Genomic DNA, 23851 nt, shown 5'->3' on the forward strand with positions numbered 1-23851 from the left:
CGATGGGGTCTTTCGCTATTATCGTCAGTTTCCAAAAGAGTTATGATGTTCCATGTCGCCAGTTTCAGGGGAATTATTTTCTTTAGCATTTTTCGACCGCTGAGTGGAACTCCCGATAGGTGCGGTAGCCTATCCAGGATGGAGTGAGTGGGCAATTTTTAGGCTACCTTTTCTAGGCCTCTCCCCAGCTGGGGTGAGCAGTGTGGCTCCTAAATAGGGCTGCTCAGTCACACAGGGGTCTGCCGAGAGCAACTGCCACTCAAGTCTCAGCTGCTGGCGACCATAATAGTCCTGTGCCGCTGGCGTGCAGGGGTCTGATTAAGGGCTCCCAGTGTATTCACTCCTGCCCCCGTCATCAGACACCCCAACGCCGCCTGACTTTAGTCCGGTTTCCGGTTGATGGCTTCACCGAGGTCAGAAGTGGATACCTGCGCAAAGGAGGTTATTTAAAGTGCAGCTGAGGGTGCGCAATCCCCAACAGCACTACTTCACTGTAGGAAGGTGAAATTCCAGTGGCAAGTGGGGAAACCCAGGACGACCAGTATCTTCCACAGCTGCAGGAGGCTGCCGGATCCCCAGTCTGTCGGCGTCCGCCTACCGCGCATCGCCAGCATGCTGCTTTTCTCTCAGGGTGTGCTCCCCTAGCCTTTGTCGTACCAGACTAACCCACAAGGCAGCAGGAACAGTGGTTGATGGCTGCCATGACGTGTCCACACAGAGGTGGGCCTGTACAGACGCATCTCTGGGGCCCACTGCTGCTCCGAGATCCCTTGCCGGGTTAGCCTGGAGTTTCAAGACAACCAGTTAACGTGTGCCACCGCGAGGAGGCCCAGTCATGGAGAGGTTTTGTACCGGCAAGGGGAGACTTATGCATGAAGGTGCTCCCCAATTCACCACAAGGGCTCGCGGGCGGCAGCAAGCTTTAAGCGAGAGTATGCAAGCACGTGGTAAGTGGGCATGCAACTTACCTCTACCTAGGCACTACTGCACTAGACGCGTCACATGCACCCTACGGTTGCCCGCCGACATAGTGTACACACACACACACACAGATTTTCTACAAAGATTTTTCAATGTTTGACTGAATTAAGAAATGAAGTGATCCCAACATTGTTTGTTAGAAGTATTTGAAGTATCTTGAAGTAGGCTGACAAATCCCATGGTATGTGTTCTCTCAGTTCTGGAACAATTAGTGTGTTTGACCCTTCTCTGGCTGTCTTCATGATAACAGTCCAAGTCAGAGGCCTCTGAGGTGACGAGGCACTTCAATGTCAGGAAATGACACAGGAGGGATATTTGGCAGCAGTCACACACACACCATGTTTAGGCTCCACAGGGTTGTTTTCATACCCTCCGACTCAACGGATAATCTATCGGTTTACACAGAGGTGCGTGTGCGACTGAAATAACGTTAGTGTTTTTAGATATGTACTGTGTTTTTCTTTTTAAGATATGAATGTTTCTGTTTTAGACCAGTAGTATGTATGCTTTTGTTTTTACATATCTATGTTTTTGTTTGATAAAGATTGTATCACTAAAAACAAATGTGCATACAGTGAGGGAAAACAATATTTGATCCCCTGCTGATTATGTACGTTTGCCCACTGACAAAGACATGATCAGTCTATAATTTTAATGGTAGGTTTATTTGAACAGTGGGAGACAGAATAACAACAACAGAAATCCAGAAAAACGCATGTCAAAAATGTTATAAATTGATTTACATTTTAATGAGGGAAATAAGTATTTGACCCCCTCTCAATCACAAAGATTTCTGGCTCCCAGGTGTCTTTTATACAGGTAACGTGCTGAGATTAGGAGCACACTCTTAAAGGGAGTGCTCCTAATCTCCGTTTGTTACCTGTATAAAAGACACCTGTCCACAGAAGCAATCAATCAATCAGATTCCAAACTCTCCACCATGGCCAAGACCAAAGAGCTCTCCAAGGATGTCAGGGACAATATTGTAGACCTACACAAGGCTGGAATGGGCTACAAGACCATCACCAAGCAGCTTGGTGAGAAGGTGACAACAGTTGGTGCGATTATTCACAAATGGAAGAACTGTCAATCTCCCTCGGCCTGGGGCTCCATGCAAGATCTCACCTCGTGGAGTTGCAATGATCATGAGAACGGTGAGTAATCAGCCCAGAACTACACGGGAGGATCTTGTCAATGATCTCAAGGCAGCTGGGACCATAGTCACCAAGAAAACAATTGGTAACACACTACGCTGTGAAAGACTGAAATCCTGCAGCGCCCGCAAGGTCCCCCTGCTCAAGAAAGCACATATACAGGCCCGTCTGAAGTTTGCCAATGAACATCTGAATGATTCAGAGGAGAACTGGGTGAAAGTGTTGTGGTCATATGAGACCAAAATCGAGGAAGAATGCTGCCTATGACCCCAAGAACACCATCCCCACTGTCAAACATGGAGGTGGAAACATTATGCTTTGGGGGTGTTTTTCTGCTAAGGGGACAGGACAACTTCACCGCATCAAAGGGACGATGGACGGGGCCATGTACCGTCAAATCTTGGGTGAGAACCTCCTTCCCTCAACCAGGGCATTGAAAATGGGTCGTGGATGGGTATTCCAGCATGACAATGACCCAAAACACACGGCCAAGGCAACAAAGGAGTGGCTCAAGAAGAAGCACATTAAGGTCCTGGAGTGGCCTAGCCAGTCTCCAGACCTTAATCCCATAGAACATCTGTGGTGGGAGCTGAAGGTTCGAGTTGCCAAACATCTGCCTCGAAACCTTAATGACTTGGAGAAGATCTGCAAAGAGGAGTGGGACAAAATCCCTCCTGAACCTGGTGGCCAACTACAAGAAACGTCTGACCTCTGTGATTGCCAACAAGGGTTTTGCCACCAAGTACTAAGTCATGTTTTGCAGAGGGGTCAAATACTTATTTCCCTCATTAAAATGCAAATCAATTTATAACATTTTTGACATGCGTTTTTCTGAATTTTTTTGTTGTTATTCTGTCTCTCACTGTTCAAATAAACCTACCATTAAAATTATAGACTGATCATGTCTTTGTCAGTGGGCAAACGTACAAAATCAGCAGGGGATCAAATACTTTTTTCCCTCACTGTATATCCTCCCTTTGAAAGTTTCCATTAATATATACCCTCCTTTATAACCCTAGTTCTAGGACATCTTCTAGGTCTAGTGTGTACGCTTCAACGTGTGTGTGTGTGTGTGTGTGTGTGTGTGTGTGTGTGTGTGTGTGTGTGTGTGTGTGTAAAATGTGAAGTTCAATGGTATTCAAGTATGACTCATAGTGGAAGAGGAGACGGGTGCTTCAGCTACCGGTAAGCATGTCCACCCATTGTCTGGGAGGTTCAAGGAAAGTTGTGGGAGTGTGTGTTTTGGATAATTCCAAGGAAAGGTGTGTGTTATTGTACCTAGTTTCAGGACACGGTGTTCATCTGTGTGTGTTTCGCTTCTTTCACCCTATTGGAACTTGGAGCGGCCAAAAACAACACTCATGTCTGAGACGAGTGACATCATCCAGGTCCACCCACGCTCTCTGGCATTGGATACTGATGATAGCAAAGCATTGCAATGCTAGTGGGTTTAAGAGGAACTGCAGTGGGGTCGCCAACATAAAAAATACAATCCCTCTGGGGGAAAACATGTGCATAAACATACACATACTATACACACACACACACACACGGTCTTGTATAACTAACATTGTGGTGAGACACAATTCAGTCCCATTCAAAATCCTATTTTCCCTAACACCCTAAACCTAACCATAAAACTAACCCTAGCTCCTAACCATAAACCTAATTCTTACCCTAACACTAATTCTAACCTTAACCCTAAACCCCCTAGAAATAGCATTTGACCCAGTTGGTATAGTTAAACACGTCCACAGATACACACACACACTCACACCTGCTGGCATAGCCCTGTCTGCTGCATTCCAGAGCGGGTGAACTTGGCATTTCCCCTGACAGGACCACACACACAAACAAACTACAACACAACCAGCGTGGCTGCCGTGGCAACAAACACAACCTTACACTGAATTCCTCTACGGTTACCCAGCGGGCAAAAAGTTATCAAGGGACATAATTTTTCTGATATGCGATGTCAGATTACAACCATTTAATTAATTATTTTTGCCTTTCACTGAAAATAAAGATCTATTGAACTGAGTTCTCCATGAAGAAATCAAGGCGCCTGGGAAAGACGTCATATCGTGATGTTATCTTGTTTAAGTGACTGATACAACCAGGTAAAGGCGTCTGTTTCTGGAAGCTAAAAACATCTAAAAAACGTCCTTTTACATTCAGACTACGACCTGACCATGACGTCAGTCTGATGTTATTGCAACCGGTTTTGCCCACTGAGCATAAGACAGGTCTATTTGGTCTTAGTATTAGGCCCGGTCCTGGAGCTATGCCAAGACACACACACACACATAAACATATATACACACATGTCTCTGTGTGTGTATGATCTATCTCTAACTGCTTGTCTGTGTGAGAGGAGTTATGGCATACGCTCATACATCATCCTATTACAGTCATATGTTACTGAGATGAATGTCACACCCAGTCTATGGATTCTATATCTCTGCTACTGAGATTAATGTCACTCACAGTGTATGGATTCTATATCTGTGCTACTGAGATGAATGTCACTCACAGTGTATGGATTCTATATCTGTGCTACTGAGATGAATGTCACTCACAGTGTATGGATTCTATATCTGTGCTACTGAGATGAATGTCACACCCAGTGTATGTATTCTATATCTCTGCTACTGAGATTAATGTCACTCACAGTGTATGGATTCTATATCTGTGCTACTGACATGAATGTCACTCACAGTGTATGGATTCTATATCTGTGCTACTGAGATGAATGTCACTCACAGTGTATGGATTCTATATCTGTGCTACTGAGATGAATGTCACTCACAGTGTATGGATTCTATATCTGTGCTACTGAGATGAATGTCACACCCAGTGTATGTATTCTATATCTCTGCTACTGAGATTAATGTCACTCACAGTGTATGGATTCTATATCTGTGCTACTGAGATGAATGTCACACCCAGTGTATGTATTCTATATCTCTGCTACTGAGATTAATGTCACTCACAGTGTATGGATTCTATATCTGTGCTACTGAGATGAATGTCACTCACAGTGTATGGATTCTATATCTCTGCTACTGAGATGAATGTCACTCACAGTGTATGGATTCTATATCTGTGCTACTGAGATGAATGTCACACCCAGTGTATGGATTCTATATATGTGCTACTGAGATGAATGTCACTCACAGTGTATGGATTCTATATATGTGCTAGTGAGATGAATGTCACTCACAGTGTATGGATTCTATATCTATGTTAGTTACTGTGATGAATGTCACTCACAGTCTATGGATGGTGTATCTATGAATACAGAACACGATTATGCAGCTTGACAGAATAGGCCATGTTGTTGTGGTACAAACAAACTGAACGGATCAAGGTGTGTTGTGGTCCCTTTGAAATTACTTTCTAACAGACCCGGAGTTCAAATAGTCTGTTTTCTTTCAAACACACCGAGTGGTTTTGAGGTGTGCTTTTCAACTGCAAGCATGCTGTATGTAAGGATTTGCCACACTGGCGATTCGTGTAACTAGTTTTGTGCAGGGAGAGAGTTAGTAAAGGGTGTGTGCGTGCATGCTTGTTTGTGTGTGCGGCTGTGGGGGTCCAATGAGAAAGCTGCGACCTATTGAGGTGTGAAAGAATTACTCAGTTTTGGTTACCACGTTCCCACAACGTTCCCATAACCTGCCAGGCCGACACATCCTAGTGGGAAATTACAGCGTGTCTGATCCGGCTGGGAGCGTTCCAGGAACATCCGGCTGGCAGCCTCTCCGGGATTGACGCTGACGTTGGGATGGCATTCTGCTGGGGTTTCCTGACTGATGTTTCTAAATAGCATAGTTCACTACCCACCTGGAATGAAGTTTATGGTGATTCATAAGAGGATTCCTCAGTTTTAATACTTTCACTCTTCCACCTTGACTTACTCCTTTACTTGAGTTTCTAATGGATCACTGGGTTAGAGCATGGGGCTGTCGTGGGTTTATTCCTGCATGGACCACACAGACTGATTATATATGGTATGTGTTAGTTAATGTTGCTTGTTCTGTAAGTTGCTTTGTATTGAAATGTCTGCTACATGCCCATATTATTATTTAAATGATCAAGTAATAACACAACTGGATAAGTGAAAGTGGGGTCTCCACTACCCTAGCTTCCTCCAATCCTGTCACATCAGATCAGTGATTACCTCAAATAAATGAGGAAGGAACAATGCATCTTGAAAGGATTCAACTGGTGTCAGTGTTGCTCTTTAGTTCCTGAGTTGGGCTATTTGACCTGTGACCCCCATCATCATTCATCCTGAGTCTGTTGACGTGTGAGTGCTGGCCTGTCCTCTCTCATCTCTCTGGGGCTGGAGTGTGAGAGTACACACACACACAGATACACATACACATACATGAACACACACACACACACTGTGAGAGAGTCCAGTAGGGTCTGTTTTCAAAGGGAACTCCCGTCTCTCTCTACTTGGTCTGTTTAGGGTTTTTATGGTCCATGTCCTCCTAGGGGCGTCCTCCAGAACCAGGGGTTAACAACAACATTTCCAGAGTCTTTGTTGGTGTCCCGACCAGACCTGGGTTCAAACAGTCAATTTTGTTTTCTTTCAAATACTTATAAATGTGTTTGATTGGGCTAGCCTGGCACAGTGAAACCAATGGAATTTCCATGTATGGAATAGTCCCGAAATTGCAAACCCTACCCATCTGGTAATGCAAAACATTATTAGACCTTGGAAACGCAGCCCTGGGCCCGTATTCATAAAGTCTCAGAGTATGAGTGCTGATCTAGGATCAGTTTTACCTTTTAGATCATAATGAATACTGTTTAATGGACAGGGGGGCTTGATCCTAGATCAGCACTCCTACTTTGAGATGCTTTGTGGTAATGGGCCCAGGACTCCTTTACTACTACAGCAGTCCTTCTGGGATTCTGTGGTACAAACTTGATTCTGTGGTTCAAACTTGATTCTGTGGTTCAAACATTAAAAGCACATCAGTAACATATATAATACATAGTCCCACACAGTTTCTATACTTTAAAGGCCATTTCAACCGATGTGGACACACAACAGGGTCAGGGACGACAGGGGGGATCTGGCAGGCGCTTAGTGGTGATGTATGAGCCCCCCCCCCATCCATCACTCTAACAGGTGGTTGTGTGTCCCCCTCCTCCTTCTCACCCCTTTCCTATCCACCCCCTACATGACATCGGGTGTCCCTTTTCACATGGGGGGGGGGTCCTGGGATGGGTCAGGACAGGGGTCCTGGGATGGATCTGGACAGGGGTCCTGGGATGGGTCTGGACAGGGGTCCTGGGATAGTCTACACTTTTCAGGTGTCCTGGGATGGTGGACAGGGTTTACAGGGGCCCCAGGATGTCCCTGGGATGGATCTGGACAGGGGTCCTGGGATAGGTCTGGACAGGGGCCCCAGGATGTCCCTGGGATGGGTCTGGACAGGGGTCCTGGGATAGGTCTGGACAAGGGGCCCCAGGATGTCCCTGGGATGGGTCTGGACAGGGGTATCGGGGGGACAGACCCTTTGTGGAGTAGAGTGTGTCTGAGATGTCCCCTAGCTTACCTGGTTAAATAAAGGTGAAATAAATAAATATTCTGGGGGATCTCCCTACTCTCTACTTTGAGTCTTGAAAATGATCCCAGTTAGTGTTGACAGAGTCTCTTGAAGACCTTTGTGTCCCTATGAAGTACCGATAATCAGAGAGAGAGAGAGAGAGAAATAACACAATATCTGCTGAATCAAATCAAATTGTATTGGTCGCGTACACATATTTTGCAGATGTTATCGCAGGTGCAGCTAAATGCTTATGTTTCTAGCTCCAACAGTGCAGTAATACCTAACAATACAAAACAATACACACAAATACCCAAAATGAAAAGAAAGGAATTAAGAAATATCAGAATGAGCAACGTCAGTCAGGAATATAAATATATCTATATGATGGTGTGAATAGACATTATGGACAGTTGATACTTGCCTATAGGAATTAATAAGCCATAAATCTGTGAAAAAGTATAAGAATCCGCCCAGCTAAATGATTTGGAATGTATGCACAGGTATAAAGACTGTTGAGAATGTACAGTTGTAAGGTGCCATATGGCTTGCAGATTGTGCAGTCCTGTGCCCTGTGTATGTCAATATTAGCGAATGCGTCCTACGAGACCTGAAGCTGGAGAAATCTCTGAAGCTGGAGACTCTTATCTCCCTCACTAACTTTAAGCATCAGTTGTCAGAGCACCTTACCGATCACTGCACCTGTACACAGCCCATCTGAAATTAGCCCACCCAACTACCTCATCCCCATATTGTTATTTATTTTGCTCATTTGCACCCCAGTATCTCTATTTGCACAACATTTCTAGAATCTATCATTCCAGTGTTAAAACTAAATTGTAATTATTTTGCACTATGGCCTATTTATTGCCTTACCTCCATAACTTGCTACATTTGCACACACTGTATATATATTTTCTGTGGTATTTTTGACTTTATGTTTTGTTTACCCCATATGTAACTCTGTGTTGTTGTTTTTTATCGCACTGCTTTGCTTTACCTTGGCCAGGCCGCAGTTGTAAATGAGAACTTGTTCTCAACTGGCTTACCTGGTTAAATAAAGGTGAAATAAATAAAATAAATAAAATTCTCTATGGAATCATAGAGTTCCTATTTTTCTCTCTCCCTCCCCCCTCTCTCTCTCCCTCCCCCTCTCTCTCCCTCCCCCTCTCTCTCCCCCCTCTCTCTTCTTCTCCCCCCTCTCTCTCCTTCTCCCCCTCTCTCTCCCTCTCCCCACTCTCACTCCTCCCCCTCTCCCTCTCCCCTCTCTCTCTCCCTCTCCCCCTCTCTCTCCCCCCTGCTCACTCTCTCTCTCTCTCTCTCTCTAGACTGCCATTCGGACTTGGCTCTCCAGGTGCTGACGGCCCGTTGTCAGGGGAAACAGAGCTGTTTGGTCCGGGCGTCCAAGCGAGAGTTCGGGGACCCCTGCTACTCTGGCACCAGGAAATACCTTAGTGTCATCTACACCTGTGGTGAGTCTCCAGTTGTACCGGCTGCAGTTCTTTCACACTACACCTAGTCAGCACTTCCTTATGTGGACACTAGGGAGAGCTGTTCTCTCAAGTTTCATGTTTTATTAGTCATACGAGATACACACAGTATAAACACGAGGGATCATCAACTAGATTAAGCCGAGGGCCGATGTTTTTCTTGAGCATATGGTCAGTGGGCCAGAACATAATTACAAATCATTTGTAGACTGCAAATTGATCGCAAGAAGCCCAAACAGATATAATATTAGATTAAAACAGTCCTTTCACACCTTGCTTACATTTGTATACGATCACACACAGCACTAGTCAAAAGTTTGGACACACCTACTCATTCAAGGATTTTTCTTTATTTTTACTATTTTCTATATTGTAGAATAATAGTGAAGACATCAAAACTATGAAATAACACATGGAATCATGTAGTAACCAAAAAAGTGTTAAACACATCAAACTATATTTGTATATTTTATATTCTTTAACGTAGCCACCCTTTGCCTTGATGTCAGCTTTGCAGAATCATGGAATATATTTTGATTTGTTTAACACTGTTTTGGTTACTACATGATTCCATATGTGTTATTTCATAGTTTTGATGTCTTCACTATTATTCTACAATGTAGAAAATAGTAAAAATAAAGAAAAACCCATGAATGAGTATGTGTGTCCAAACTTTTGACTGGTACTGTATATCTCTCTATTATGCGTGGGAACACTGTGGAACAGATTTCCTTAATCAGTTGGAGCTGATTGGCTGGTGTTTTTAGTCTTCTTTGCTCAGAGAACTTGGGGGAACCCTGGTATATACCGTCCAATGAAATGCTTACTTGCAGGTTCCTTCTGGACAATGCAACAACAATAATAAATAATGAAATATAAGAATACGAACATAAAGTAAATGTCTCAGTAGAATATAATAAATATTTTAGCATCAGTATAATACAGGAAGGCACAATTTATAGTCTAATATTTAGACATGTTTTGGGGAAGAGGGGATTGGTGGACAAGTGTTTAAATTGGGAAGTATTTAGCAATCATAATAAGAGTCTGGTAGCAGCAGTTGTGATGTGTGTGTGTGCATGCATGCGTGAGTGAGTGCATGTGTGCTGAAAGCTGGTGCAGGTGGTTAGTCCAGCTCAAGTGTTCAGCAGTCTGATGGCTTGTAGATAGAACGTCTCTCTGAGCCTGTTGGTATCAGACCTCATGCTCTGTGTGTGTGCTCATCTATGTAGATTGGGGCTGATGTGGATTGCTGCCCATTAATACAGCTACGTATGTGTCCCAAGTTTTTTTTCCGGTCTTTTAGCTGTCTGTCCGTCTGTCTCCCTCTGTATTGCTGTCTCTCTTGCTCTCTCTCTCTATTTATCATGTATGTCTGATGACTGTCTGGTATTTGTAGGAGTGGTGCTCGACTGCTCATGTTTGAACAGTTTAGTTTCTGCTCTCTGTCTCGACGGAAGAGAGACGGGTTTCGTCTCGGTCTACTCAGCCACCACACCCCCAGGCTAATCCTGAGCTGGCACGATATAATTAGTTAACACACACATTCATAAACTAATGGACACACACACACACACGTTGTCCAGATGCCTGCTGATCCAGGGATTGATCCATCAATGCCAGCGTCTGGAGCCTCTCAGGCCAGACATGTCAGCACCGACACACACACACACCAACCCCCAACCACCCCATGTGTGTGTCCACCTAACCCACAAACTCTCACACAACCCCCTAATGCTGATCAACGTCTGTCCCGAACACCGTTTGAATGCTCTCCAAGAGCTGTCCAGTTCCTATCAGAACAAGATCTGTCCAGTTCCTATCAGAACAAGATCTGTCCAGTTCCTATCAGAACAAGATCTGTCCAGTTCCTATCAGAACAAGAGCTGTCCAGTTCCTATCAGAACAAGAGCTGTCCAGTTCCTATCAGAACAAGAGCTGTCCCGTGCCTATCAGAACAAGAGCTGTCCAGTGCCTATCAATAGAACAACAGTAGAAGTGAGATTTGAGATTCTTCTCAATCTCTGTCTGACCCTCCTCGTCTGCAGGTTGATATCCAGAGTGCCAGAGTCCTGAACAGCTCCAGAGATGTAGAGTGTTTAGGGATGGCGTGAAAAAAGGGAAGGAAAAGAAAGGATGGGGGAGGTGTAATGTAGGGTAACGGCTGGAGAGAAGGAGTGAGTGTGTGTGTTGAGGCGGGGGTGTAGTGCAGGGGGAGAGGGGAGACTTTGGCATGGAGAAATCATTTGCAGTGTTGTCCGTTAGCGACTGCCGTCGTCTGAGCAGGTTACAGACTCATTTTCAGCCGGATACTTATTCCACTTCATATTAACTAGGCTACTTTTCATTTAAAAGTTTCAAGCACCTTCTAGCGATCTATTGATAGGATAGGCGCCTGTCGGTCACAAAGAGAAGTCTGTCCCGCCTCCCGGTACAATTTGTGCGCGCGGGGCTTGGTTGCAGTCAAATTTCTTTACACGGAGGGGACAGAGCATGAAGCTCGTCAATTTGCAGGTCCCGTGTAATATAAGTGGGATGAGCCGGAATCCACTTAGCCTAATTATTGTTTTCTGGCACATTCATTTTTTTATTTTTTTTGTGTTTCACTGAGCCAGCCACAGGGAGTCATGGCGCATAGGCTATTTACTGTGCTTTGATTGACAACTGAACAGCAAGTGTTGACTAGTTTATAAAAGGTGTGGAACTGACTGAATGAAGTCTCCTATATCCCTTTGCCATTCATAAATTATGCAATGTGGTTATATGTCCATGGTATCGCATCGGGACAAGTAAACCATATGATTTCCTAGGTTTCCTTTCCAAGGATGTCGGGGCTTGCCTAACCTAAAGTAGCAGGCGTAAAAGAAATGTCTGAAACTAGATCCACTACATATTGGTCTTGACGAGAATCAAAATAACTGTCGGGGGAGGTTCTCTGCACTGTTCAACCAATCCAATAAATGTGGAGGAGGAGTTAAGATGGAGTGTCGCGTTGTTAACCATCAAATGCGGAAGTCGCATCACAGGCTCTCTTTCCATTTTCCCCTGAAAACCGGAACATCCGGTTGTTGGGGACTTAGCAGAGGCTTGCCAGACAGTAACCATGTTTATTTGCACACAGTATACCGGATAGTAGGTCGTATCCCACTTATGGTCTTATTCAAGATAAGCTGTTTACATGCACCTTTGATAACCCGCTCACGAGTATCCCTGTAAACATTAATAAACACAATTTTTCCTCATTTAAGTTCATATGGGTTAAATGGAATAGTACCTGAAATATATACATGGACTGTAGGCCTATAACTTCTCATATGTAGCGTAATATAATATTAACTCCTTCAGAATTATGCATTTCTTGCAGTAAAATGATACATGTTGCTGACTTTCTTTCAGCATCGAATGTGTTATCCTTGACACTGTTGTGCAAGCAGACAGTATTTCAACCACATATTGATGACCAACTGAAGACTTGTTTGCATTCTTCTCTCAGCTTTTCATTTCCTTAAAACCGGTCAAACTGATGTCATTTGGACATTTTGCACAGGACCAATCATTCCACTGTTTTGGAGTTATTGCGTTTCCCCCCCCCCCGTCCCATTACGAAACAGACAACTTTACCGGTGTTAACTAGATTACTGATGCATTCATTCTGTCGATGTAAGACATTATTCTGGTGAGCACTACTGTATTTAGTCTTCTGGGGCAACACGTTATGACAGAAGAGAAGCGGCATGTATGGAACTATAGTTGACAAACAAATGGCCTACCGAATGTCGTAAATTATAATATGGCCTGCTAAATGTCTGAAATTACACTAAACAAAATATAAACGCAACATTTAAAGTGTTGGTCCCATGTTTCATGAGCTGAAATAAAAGATCCTGCACACTCACCAGACATGTCACCCATTGAGCACGTTTGGGATGCTCCGGATCAACAGCGTGTTCCAGTACCCGCCATATCCAGCAACGTTGCACAGCCATTGAAGACGAGTGGGACAACATTTCACAGGCCACAATCAACAGACGGATCCACGCCCCTACCTTAAAAAAAATATACATGTATCTGTGACCAACAGATGCATATCTGTATTCCCAGTCATGTGAAATCCATAGATTAGGGCCTAATGAATTTATTTCAATTTACTGATTCGAAACTGAGTCTGCGCAGACCGCGAAAAACAACAGTAAACGGGACAAGATGTTTACATGCCACAGTATACCATCTAAGTTCAGCATATCCCAGGCATCTTATCCCGGTTTCTCATAATCTTTTTCGGGTTATTGTAAACGGGATATGATGTTTATATGCGTCAACTCAAAAACAGAATACTTGAGTATCCCGACTGAAAACGGGATATCGGTGTGCATGTAAACGTAGTGACACTAAAGTGAGTGACTCTTGTCTCGTCAGTCAGTGTAGCCCACCGAAGCTCATCGGTGAGAGCAATTCATTTGGCTTCCTAATTTGCATAGGCTACTGGTAGACCTAGACCTTTTGGTGATTATCTGCAGATAAATGATGAAAACATTCGATGAAGATGGTGAATCATCACTGCAGGAACAGTAGGTAGTGGAGAGCCTCATTCTGGTCCAAATATGATAATTAGCGCCATCCAGGCATTAAAACAGAATTCAACAATATTCAAAAAAGGTTTGACCTTAGTAGGGAATCAACTAAATGTATTGAAAATGTATTAATTAACAGTGAATCGGATTTCCTGCAACTTTCTGAAGAGGCAATGAGAATGCCCCAGTCTGTGGGTTCCACCAGTTACCACAGCCACAAAGTCAAAATTGGCTAAATCGATTTCTTTGGGGGGGAAACAACATTTTGCTTTTTGGTCTTCATTTAAGGTTAGGGTTAGGCATAAGGCTAGCAGTGTGGTTAGGGTTAAGTTTAAAATAACATTTTAAGAGGAGAGATTGTAGAAATAGGTGGGGTATATGGCTTTGTGGCTGTGGTAACTGGTGACGACCCTGTGTGTGTGTGTTTGTGTTGAATGTGTCTACCACTTTGTGCAACAGTTAGAGATGATGCTAATTCAATTAAATGTTGACTACAAAGTAGCCTGTGCTTACCTGGCAGAATGATATCATGATTATTTAAATCAATCCAGTGGGTATTTGCTTTGTAAACTACCATCACTTGCACTACAAAAACACTCCTTAATAACAGCCTCTTTCTCTAGGTGCTCACTTGAATTAAAGGATAAGTATACCCCAAAATCTAAATTTCTCTGATTTTTCCAAGACCTCAAAAGTGGTTTCCTGATGTGGTTTGACCCCCTAGAGTCAATATCCGAACCCCCGCATAAATCTAATTAGCATAATGAAAAATCACCATCAAATTCCGTCTGTTTAAGATAGAGCAGGGTTCCCGAAACCCAGTCCTCAACGTTTCCCTCTACTGTGCGAATTGTGACCGAATCAACGCGGGTATAAGCCACTTTCAATGAAACATACCGAAACAAAACTAACTATGCAAGATATTTCCTTGTAGGCAGAGCGCGTTGGAGTAGGATTCTATTGCATTCACAGGCATGACTCAGGCCCATACTCTACAGACCGGTGCACCATAACCAATCAGAGCTGCAGTATCCCTATATGCAAAAGACCACTGCCATATATGGACCTGTGCCATTCACTTTGAACTGGACTGTGTTTACAGCATGAGTGGTCGCGAGTAGATGCACTTGTTTTGAGATCAAAGCAAGAGCTGCATGTAGCGTTATTAGCCCAGTTATAGCTAATTTCTAGTCACCAATGGGGGAGTTGCTTCCTACAAGAGCACAAAACGTGTGCATTTCTAGCCGTCTTTGAAAACCAAGTCCAGTAAATAGCATTTTTTCTGTAATGGGCCGTGTTGTATTTTGGGGCAGTGTTGTATTTTGAGACAGGTAGCATAATTTGTATGATTCTCTGTAATAATGGTGTGGGAATAATAATGCATTTTATTTTGTAAAGTGGTTTCTTGCATCAAACAACACAACATTTTCAGTCACCTCCTTGTCTGAAGGACAAGTGGATAAACAGGTTCATGTCAACCCCTACATGTTTTTTTTCAAACGTCTCATGGAATGTAGGTCCACATTGAGCACCACACATTGGCTGCTACTGTAGGCTTAACGATAGAACAGCTATTTTCTATGTTCAAATGTTATGGGATGCATTTTCTCCATAGCTTTTTATGGTAGGCCACTCTGATGGGCCAACATTATGATCAAATAGCCACAATAGCCTACTTGACCATTTACATTTTAGTCATTTAGCAGACGCTCTTATCCAGAGCGACTTGCAGTTAGTGAGTGCATACATTTTCATACTGGCCCCCCGTGGGAATCGAACCCACAACCCTGGCGTTGCAAGCGTCATGCTCTACCAACTGAGCTACACGGGACCACTGTTATAACTGTAACTTAAAGTGAGTACAGCCTCAGTGTTCACAGTAAACGCACAACAGAAGTTGCACAGAAAGTATGTTTGTACTCAGCAGACCAGAAATTTGCTCAGTGCCGAAAAGAAAGAGAGGGAACATTGCCTCAGGGGTGCACGTTTTGGTTTTTGCTCTAGCACTACACAGCTGATTAAAATAATAAACTAATCATCCAACTTTGATCATTTTAATCAGCTGTGTAGTGTTAATGCAAAAACCAAAACGTGCATCCCTCGGGGTCCCGAGGACTGAGTTTGGGAAACAATGAGCCAGAAATATCTGTTTTTTGCATGGGCAGCGTCTCAATCCACCGCATCCACCAATGGCGGCCTTGCGCATCTGCAGCGGAAGGTGGGTGAGCTACGGCAGAGTTTGTCAGACCGTGAGACATCTTGAAAATCGGTCGTCCGAACAGTTTGGGCTACACACTAATATGACCCCTCTATGGAAAGGTGAGACTCTCACGAACACTTACATGTTAGGAACATGTCACAGAACTCATCTGAAGGTAGCCTGGTACCAGTTAAAAAAGTTAATGGAAGTATACACTGAGTGTACAAAACATTAGGAACATTAGGAGCTCTTTCCATGACATAGACTGACAAGGTGAATCCAGGTGAAAGCTATGATCCCTTATTGATGTCACTTATTAAATCCACTTCAATCAGTGTAGATGAAGGGGAGGAGACAGGTTAAAGAAGGATTGTTAAGCCTTGAGACAATTGAGACATAGATTGTGTATGTGTGCCATTGAGGGTGAATGGGCAAGACAAAATATTTACAGTGCATTTGGAAAGTATTCAGACTTTTTCCACATTTTGTTATGTTACAGCCTTATTCTAAAATGGATAAAGTACATTTTTTCCCTCATCAATCTACACACAATACTCCATAATGACAAAGCAAAAACAGGTTTTTAGAATCTTTTGCAAATGTATTAAAAATAAAAAACATAAATACCTTATTTACATAAGTATTCAGGCCCTTTACTATGAGACTTGAAATTGAGCTCAGGTGCATCCTGTTTCCATTGATCATCCTTGATGTTTCTACAACCTGATTGGAGTCCACCTGTGGTAAATTAAATTGAAAGGCAAACACACACCTGTCTAATAAAGGTCCCACAGTTGACAGTGCATGTCAAAGCAAAAACCAAGCCATGAGGTCGAAGGAATTGTCCGTAGAGCTCCGAGACAGGATTGTGTAGAGGCGCACAGATCTGGGTAAGGGTACCAAAAACTTTCTGCAGCATTGAAAGTCCCCAAGAACACAGTGGCCTCCATCATTCTTAAATGGAAGACGTTTGGAACCAGCAAGACTCATTCTAGAGCTGGCCGCCCGGCCAAACTGGCCAAACTGAGCAATTGGGGGAGAAGGGCCTTGGTCAGGGAGGTGACCAATAATCAGATGGTCATTCTGACAGAGCTCCAGACTTCCTCTGTGTAGATGGGAGAAACTTCCAGAAGGACAACAATCTCTACAGCACTCCACCAATCAGGCCTTTATGGTAGAATGGCCAGACGGAAGGCACTCCTCAGTAAAAGGCACAGACAGCCCACTTGGAGTTTGCCAGAAGGGACCTAAAGACTCTCAGATCATAAGAAACAAGATTCTCTGGTCTGATGAAACCAAGATTGAACTCTTTGGCCTAAATGCCAAGCGTCACGTCTGGAGGAAACCTGGCACCATCCCTACGGTGAGGCATGGCGGTGGCAGCATCATGCTGTGGGGATGTTTTTCAGCGGCAAGGACTGGAAAACTAGTCAGGATCGAGGGGAAGATGAACGGAGCAAAGTACAGAGAGATCCTTGATGAAAACCTGCTCCAGAGTGCTCAGGACCTCAGACTTGGGCGAAGGTTCACCTTCCAACAGGACAACGACCATAAGAAGACAGCCAAGACAACGCAGGAGTGGCTTCGGGACAAGTCTCTGAATGTCCTTGAGTGGCCCAGCCAGAGCCCGGACTTGAACCCAATCGAACATCTCTGGAGAGACCTGAAAATAGCTGGGCAGCAATGCTCCCCATCCAACGTGACAGAGCTTGAGTGGATCTACAGAGAAGAATGGGAGAAACTCCCCAAATACAGGTGTGCCAAGCTTGTAGCGTCATACCCAAGAAGACTTGAGGCTGTAATGACTGCCAAAGGTGCTTCAACAAAGTACTGAGTAAAGGGTCTAAATACTTACGTAAATGTGATATTTCTAAAAACAGGTTTTTGCTTTGTCATTATGGGGTATTGTGTGTAGATTGATTACATTTTTTGTCATTTAGCAGACGCTCTTATCCAGAGCGACTTACAGTTAGTGAGTGTATACATATCTTTTTTTCAAAAACAATGTTTATCCATTTTAGAATAAGGCTGTAACGTAACAAAATGTGGAAAAAGATAAGGGGTCTGAATACTCCCCGAATGCACTGTAAGTGCCTTTGAACAGAGTATGGTAGTAGGTGCCAGGCGCACTGGTTTGAGTGTGTCAAGAACTGCAACGCTGCTGGGTTTTTCACGCTCAACAGTTTCCCGTTCTTATGAAGAATGGTCCACCACCCAAAGGACATTGAGCCAACTTGACACAACTTTGGGCAAGCATTGGAGTCAACATAGGCCAGCATCCTTGTGGAACGCTTTCAACACCTTGTAGAGTCCATGCCCCGACAAATTGAGCCTGTTCTGAGGGCAAAAGGGGGTGCAACTCAATATTAAGAAGGTGTTCCTAATGTTTTGTACATATAGTGTATATGGAAGTAGTTTAGTACCAAATAAATAGGTAAAATATGGGTAAACCATTTTTTATCATTTCCTGATCTTTCCTATACTCTATCTCTCAGATATAGGACAGAAACGAAAAAAGAAAAAAAATGACTGTTTTTTCATGTATGAATCTGTTATTCAATGCATTTCTATGGGCTAATAGCAGTAAGACCAAATGTAATGTTTCATCAAATAATTGCTTTATAAAAAATATTGATACCTAAAGGGGTCCTAAAATTCTATATCAAATAGCTAAATTATCCTTGGTATGGCCATCTTAAAACAATTCCATATGACGTTAGCAGTAACACTGTAAATAAGACTTTAAATGCAGCCATTTTTATCTCAATATCAAATCATTTCTGGGTAACAATTAAGTACTTTACTGTGATTGTTGTCAATTAAATGGTCAAAAAGAAACAAAAATAGCTTCTTAGCAAAGAGCAATTTCTCAAGCAAGAATTCTGCTAGGACTGTCTTGGAATTGTCTGAGTGGGGAGGGGACAACTGAAAACGAGCTGTTATTGGCAGAGAGGTTTGGAACTCTTTCTTGTTGGTCTATTAACTAATTTACCGCCTGGTGATGTCACCAGGCAGGCCAAAACTCCATCCCACCAAACAGCTTTAACACTAAAAGGGCATCATCATCATTTTCACAATTTCACAGTATTATTTCAACCTCATACAGTAGTGTGGAAATTTGACTGCACTGGGCCTTTTCTCTCAAGGGAAGACAGGTTAAATATTAAAACATTTTCTATGTTCTCTTACTTAGAAAATAGTCCTGATCATATAGGCCTAGGCCTAGACCTAGACAATATCCAAAACAACTAACAATAAACGGAATTCATACATTTCAGTAATTTAAATTGTAAAGTCATGTCTTTCTACACAATACCACAACTATTTTTTCCAATCTGGGAGGTAACCTCGATAAATTATTCAATAATTCGGCTGTGTATTTCATATGGAATTAAGACATTAGAATGTACCAGAGGCCACTAAACTAGAGCTCCTTCGGCAAACCATTTAGAACCTACTTTTTCTATTTGGCTAGCTACTCTGTGTGCTTGTGGAAACGCTGGACATGAAGTCACCAGGAGCTTGAGGTAATTGTCTTTTTGGGTATCCTCTTTCAAGGCTGATAACATTTATGATCTATGAATGTGTGTGCATGTTTGCTAACGTGTGTGAGGGGTCAAAAGTGGCTTCATGACTTGGACCATTAAGAAGAACTGTCCTCTGCATGATTTGCTAACTTAGTGACACACATCCCAGGAATGACCAGCTACACACACACACTAACCCTGAGAGGATAGACTCACTCCTTAGCAATAACAAGGCCGTAAATGGCCTGGAATGAGTCATCAGTCTCCCCACAGATCTCACATACACACACACACACACACACACACTCTGTACTGCCTTTATCGTCAGGCATCATTTAGAGTTTTAGACTCAAGTCCCACAGGAGGAAATGGTGTGTTTATATGTGAACGAGGTGTTAATAGTATAATGACATAGACACATTGCCTCTGCCCTGTACATTCAGAGGTAGATGAGCCTTTATTGTGAGTCTGGTACCTCTAGGTTTCTTCTTGCCACTGTACTGCTCCTTTCTCTTCGTTTAAGCCGGGTTACTCATTGTCAAGCACTTTATGAAAACGTTTTCCTTAAAAAAAAAAAGGTAGGAGTTAGCTATGAAGCTAATCTACAGTGAGTGGAAAAAAGTATTTGATCCCCTGCTGATTTTGTACGTCTGCCCACTGACAAAGACATGATCAGTCTATAATTTTAATGGTAGGTTTATTTGAACAGTGAGAGACAGAATAACAACAAAAAAATCCAGAAAAACGCATGTCAAAATTTTTATAAATTGATTTGCATTTTAATGAGGGAAATAAGAATTTGACCCCTCTGCAAAACATGACTTAGTACTTGGTGGCAAAACCCTTGTTGGCAATCACAGAGGTCAGACGTTTCTTGTAGTTGGCCACCAGGTTCAGGAGGGATTTTGTCCCACTCCTCTTTGCAGATCTTCTCCAAGTCATTAAGGTTTCGAGGTTGACGTTTGGCAACTCAAACCTTCAGCTCCCTCCACAGATTTTCTATGGGATTAAGGTTTGGAGACTGGCTAGGCCACTCCAGGACCTTAATGTGCTTCTTCTTGAGCCACTCCTTTGTTGCCTTGGCCATGTGTTTTGGGTCATTGTCATGCTGGAATACCCATCCACGACCCATTTTCAATGCCCTGGCTGAGGGAAGGAGGTTCTCACCCAAAATTTGACGGTACATGGCCCCGTCCATCGTCCCTTTGAAGCGGTGAAGTTGTCCTGTCCCCTTAGCAGAAAAACTAAATAATGTTTCCACCTCCATGTTTGACGGTGGGGATGGTGTTCTTGGGGTCATAGGCAGCATTCCTCCTCCTCCAAACACGGCGAGTTGAGTTGATGCCAAAGAGCTCGATTCTGGTCTCATCTGACCAGAACACTTTCACCCAGTTCTCCTCTGAATCATTCAGATGTTCATTGGCAAACTTCAGACGGGCCTGTATATGTGCTTTCTTGAGCAGGGGGACCTTGCGGGCGCTGCAGGATTTCAGTCCTTCACGGCGTAGTGTGTTACCAATTGTTTTCTTGGTGACTATTATCCCAGCTGCCTTGAGATCATTGACAAGATCCTCCCATGTAGTTCTGGGCTGATTCCTCACCGTTCTCATGATCATTGCAACTCCACGAGGTGAGATCTTGCATGGAGCCCCAGGCCGAGAGAGATTGACAGTTATTTTGTGTTTCTTCCATTTGCGAATAATCGCACCAACTGTTGTCACCTTCTCACCAAGCTGCTTCGCAATGGTCTTGTAGCCCATTCCAGCCTTGTGTAGGTCTACAATCTTGTCCCTGACATCCTTGGAGAGCCCTTTGGTCTTGGCCATGGTGGAGAGTTAAAATGCAAATCAATTTATAAAATTTTTGACATGCGTTTTTCTGGATTTTGTTGTTATTCTGTCTCTCACTGTTCAAATAAACCTACCATTAAAATTATAGACTGATCATTTATTTGTCAGTGGGCAAACGTACAAAATCAGCAGTGGATCAAATACTTTTTTCCCTCACTGTACATCTGACAGATCAAATTACACCATCAGTTTGATTCTTTGTATTAATGTATTATTTATAGAAACAGCAGCACCCTTCAATTGACCAAGACAAATTTCCCCTCGGGACAATGAAGTATACTGTATCATATTGTAGCAATACTTCAATACAAAAACATCAGGTGGCATGGCAGTGTGTTGGCTGTGGTGGTCCCAGTGAGACTGTCAAGTGACCCAGACTCCAAGGCCTACACCCACTGTCCCAGACCTTCCCTTCCAACAAGGTGACCCAGACCCCAAGTCCTACACCCACTGTCCCAGACCTTCCCTTCCAACAAGGTGACCCAGACCCCAAGTCCTACACCCACTGTCCCAGACCTTCCCTTCCAACAAGGTGACCCAAACCCCAAGGCCTACACCCACTGTTCCAGACCTTCCCTTCCAACAAGGTGACCCAGACCCCAAGTCCTACACCCACTGTCCCAGACCTTCCCTTCCAACAAGGTGACCCAGACCCCAAGGCCTACACCCACTGTTCCAGACCTTCCCTTCCAACAAGGTGACCCAGACCCCAAGTCCTACACCCACTGTCCCAGACCTTCCCTTCCAACAAGGTGACCCAGACCCCAAGGCCTACACCCACTGTCCCAGACCTTCCTTTCCAACAAGGTGACCCAGACCCCAAGTCCTACACCCCCTGTCCCAGACCTCCCCTTCCCACAAGGTGACCCATACCCCCAACCCTACACCCCCTGTCCCAGACCTCCCCTTCCCACAAGGTGACCCAGACCCCCAACCCTACACCCCCTGTCCCAGACCTCCCCTTCCCACAAGGTGACCCATACCCCCAACCCTACACCCCCTGTCCCAGACCTCCCCTTCCCACAAGGTGACCCATACCCCCAACCCTACACCCCCTGTCCCAGACCTTCCCTTCCAACAAGGTGACCCAGATCCCAAGTCCTACACCCACTGTCCCAGACCTTCCCTTCCCACAAGGTGACCCAGACCCCCAGCCCTACACCCCCTGTCCCAGACCTCCCCTTCCAACAAGGTGACCCATACCCCCAACCCTACACCCCCTGTCCCAGACCTCCCCTTACCACAAGGTGACCCAGACCCCCATATCTACACCCCCTGTCCCAGACCTTCCCACAAGGTGACCCAGACCCCCAGCCCTACACCCCCTGTCCCAGACCTCCCCTTACCACAAGGTGACCCAGACCCCCATACCTACACCCCCTGTCCCAGACCTTCCCTTCCAACAAGGTGACCCAGACCCCCAGCCCTACACCCCCTGTCCCAGACCTCCCCTTCCCACAAGGTGACCCAGACCCCCATCCCTACACCCCCTGTCCCAGACCTCCCCTTCCCACAAGGTGACCCATACCCCCAACCCTACACCCCCTGCCCCAGACCTCCCCTTCCCACAAGGTGACCCATACCCCCAACCCTATACCCCCTGTCCCAGACCTCCCCTTCCCACAAGGTGACCCAGACCCCCAGCCCTACACCCCCTGGCCCAGACCTCCCCTTCCCACCAGGATACTCTTCTTATCTCACCACCACCACCTTCCTCTGTGGACACTGCCTACATGGTCTGGTGCACACACAGAGAAACACCGCTACAGGGCTTCCTGCTATGTGTGTGTGTGTGTGTGTGTGTGTGTGTGTGTGTGTGTGTGTGTGTGTGTGTGTGTGTGTGTGTGTGTGTGTGTGTGTGTGTGTGAAGCAAGCCATTGAACCCTTTTTGGTTCTATGTAGCAACCCTTTCTTCTAGCATATAACTTACACCAGTGTAACCACCTCATCTAGTTCCCTGGGTCCCTAGTCTCCAGTCCCTAGCCTGTAGGTCTTAGTCTCTGGTGCTAACCTCCAGCCTGGAGGCCTTAGTCTCTGGTGCTAACCTCCAACCGGTAGGCCTTAGTCTCTGGTGCTAACCTCCAGCCTGTAGGTCTTAGTCTCTAGTGCTAACCTCCAGCCCGTAGGTCTTAGTCTCTGGTGCTAACCTCCAGCCTGTAGGTCTTAGTCTCTGGTGCTAACCTCCAGCCTGGAGGACTTAGTCTCTGGTGCTAACCTCCAGCCTGGAGGCTGCTCCTATCTCCAGGTCCCCAGTCAGTCCTCACCCAAGGCCTACCACTCCCCTTCTCTCTCTGTCTGATTTTGTCTCAGCCAGCTAAGTGTTGCAATTTATCAAATTTCCTGTTGCCAATCACCTACGTTTATTAGGCATTCCTTTACCTTTTATCCCCAGAAGGAACCTACCACTAACCTTCCACTAACCTACCAAACCTACCACTAACCTTCCACTAACCTACCAAACCTACCACTAACCTCCACTCGTTCAAAGCCTTCTGGGCCGTTCAGGGCTAT

At 44.5% G+C, this 23851-nt stretch overlaps 1 protein-coding gene across 1 annotated transcript in view; it reads left to right on the forward strand.

Annotated features, from left to right (window-relative positions):
• LOC121552692 (protein eva-1 homolog C-like) overlaps positions 1-23851 on the forward strand; it is a 155115-nt gene that overhangs the window by 61571 nt on the left and 69693 nt on the right. The window contains exon 5 of the mRNA XM_041865701.2: positions 9031-9174. Within this exon, the coding sequence (XP_041721635.1) occupies positions 9031-9174 (144 nt within the window). The remainder of the gene's footprint in view (positions 1-9030; positions 9175-23851) is intronic.

This window comes from Coregonus clupeaformis, chromosome 36 (assembly GCF_020615455.1).
Source record: "Coregonus clupeaformis isolate EN_2021a chromosome 36, ASM2061545v1, whole genome shotgun sequence".
Taxonomy (NCBI): Eukaryota; Metazoa; Chordata; class Actinopteri; order Salmoniformes; family Salmonidae; genus Coregonus; species Coregonus clupeaformis.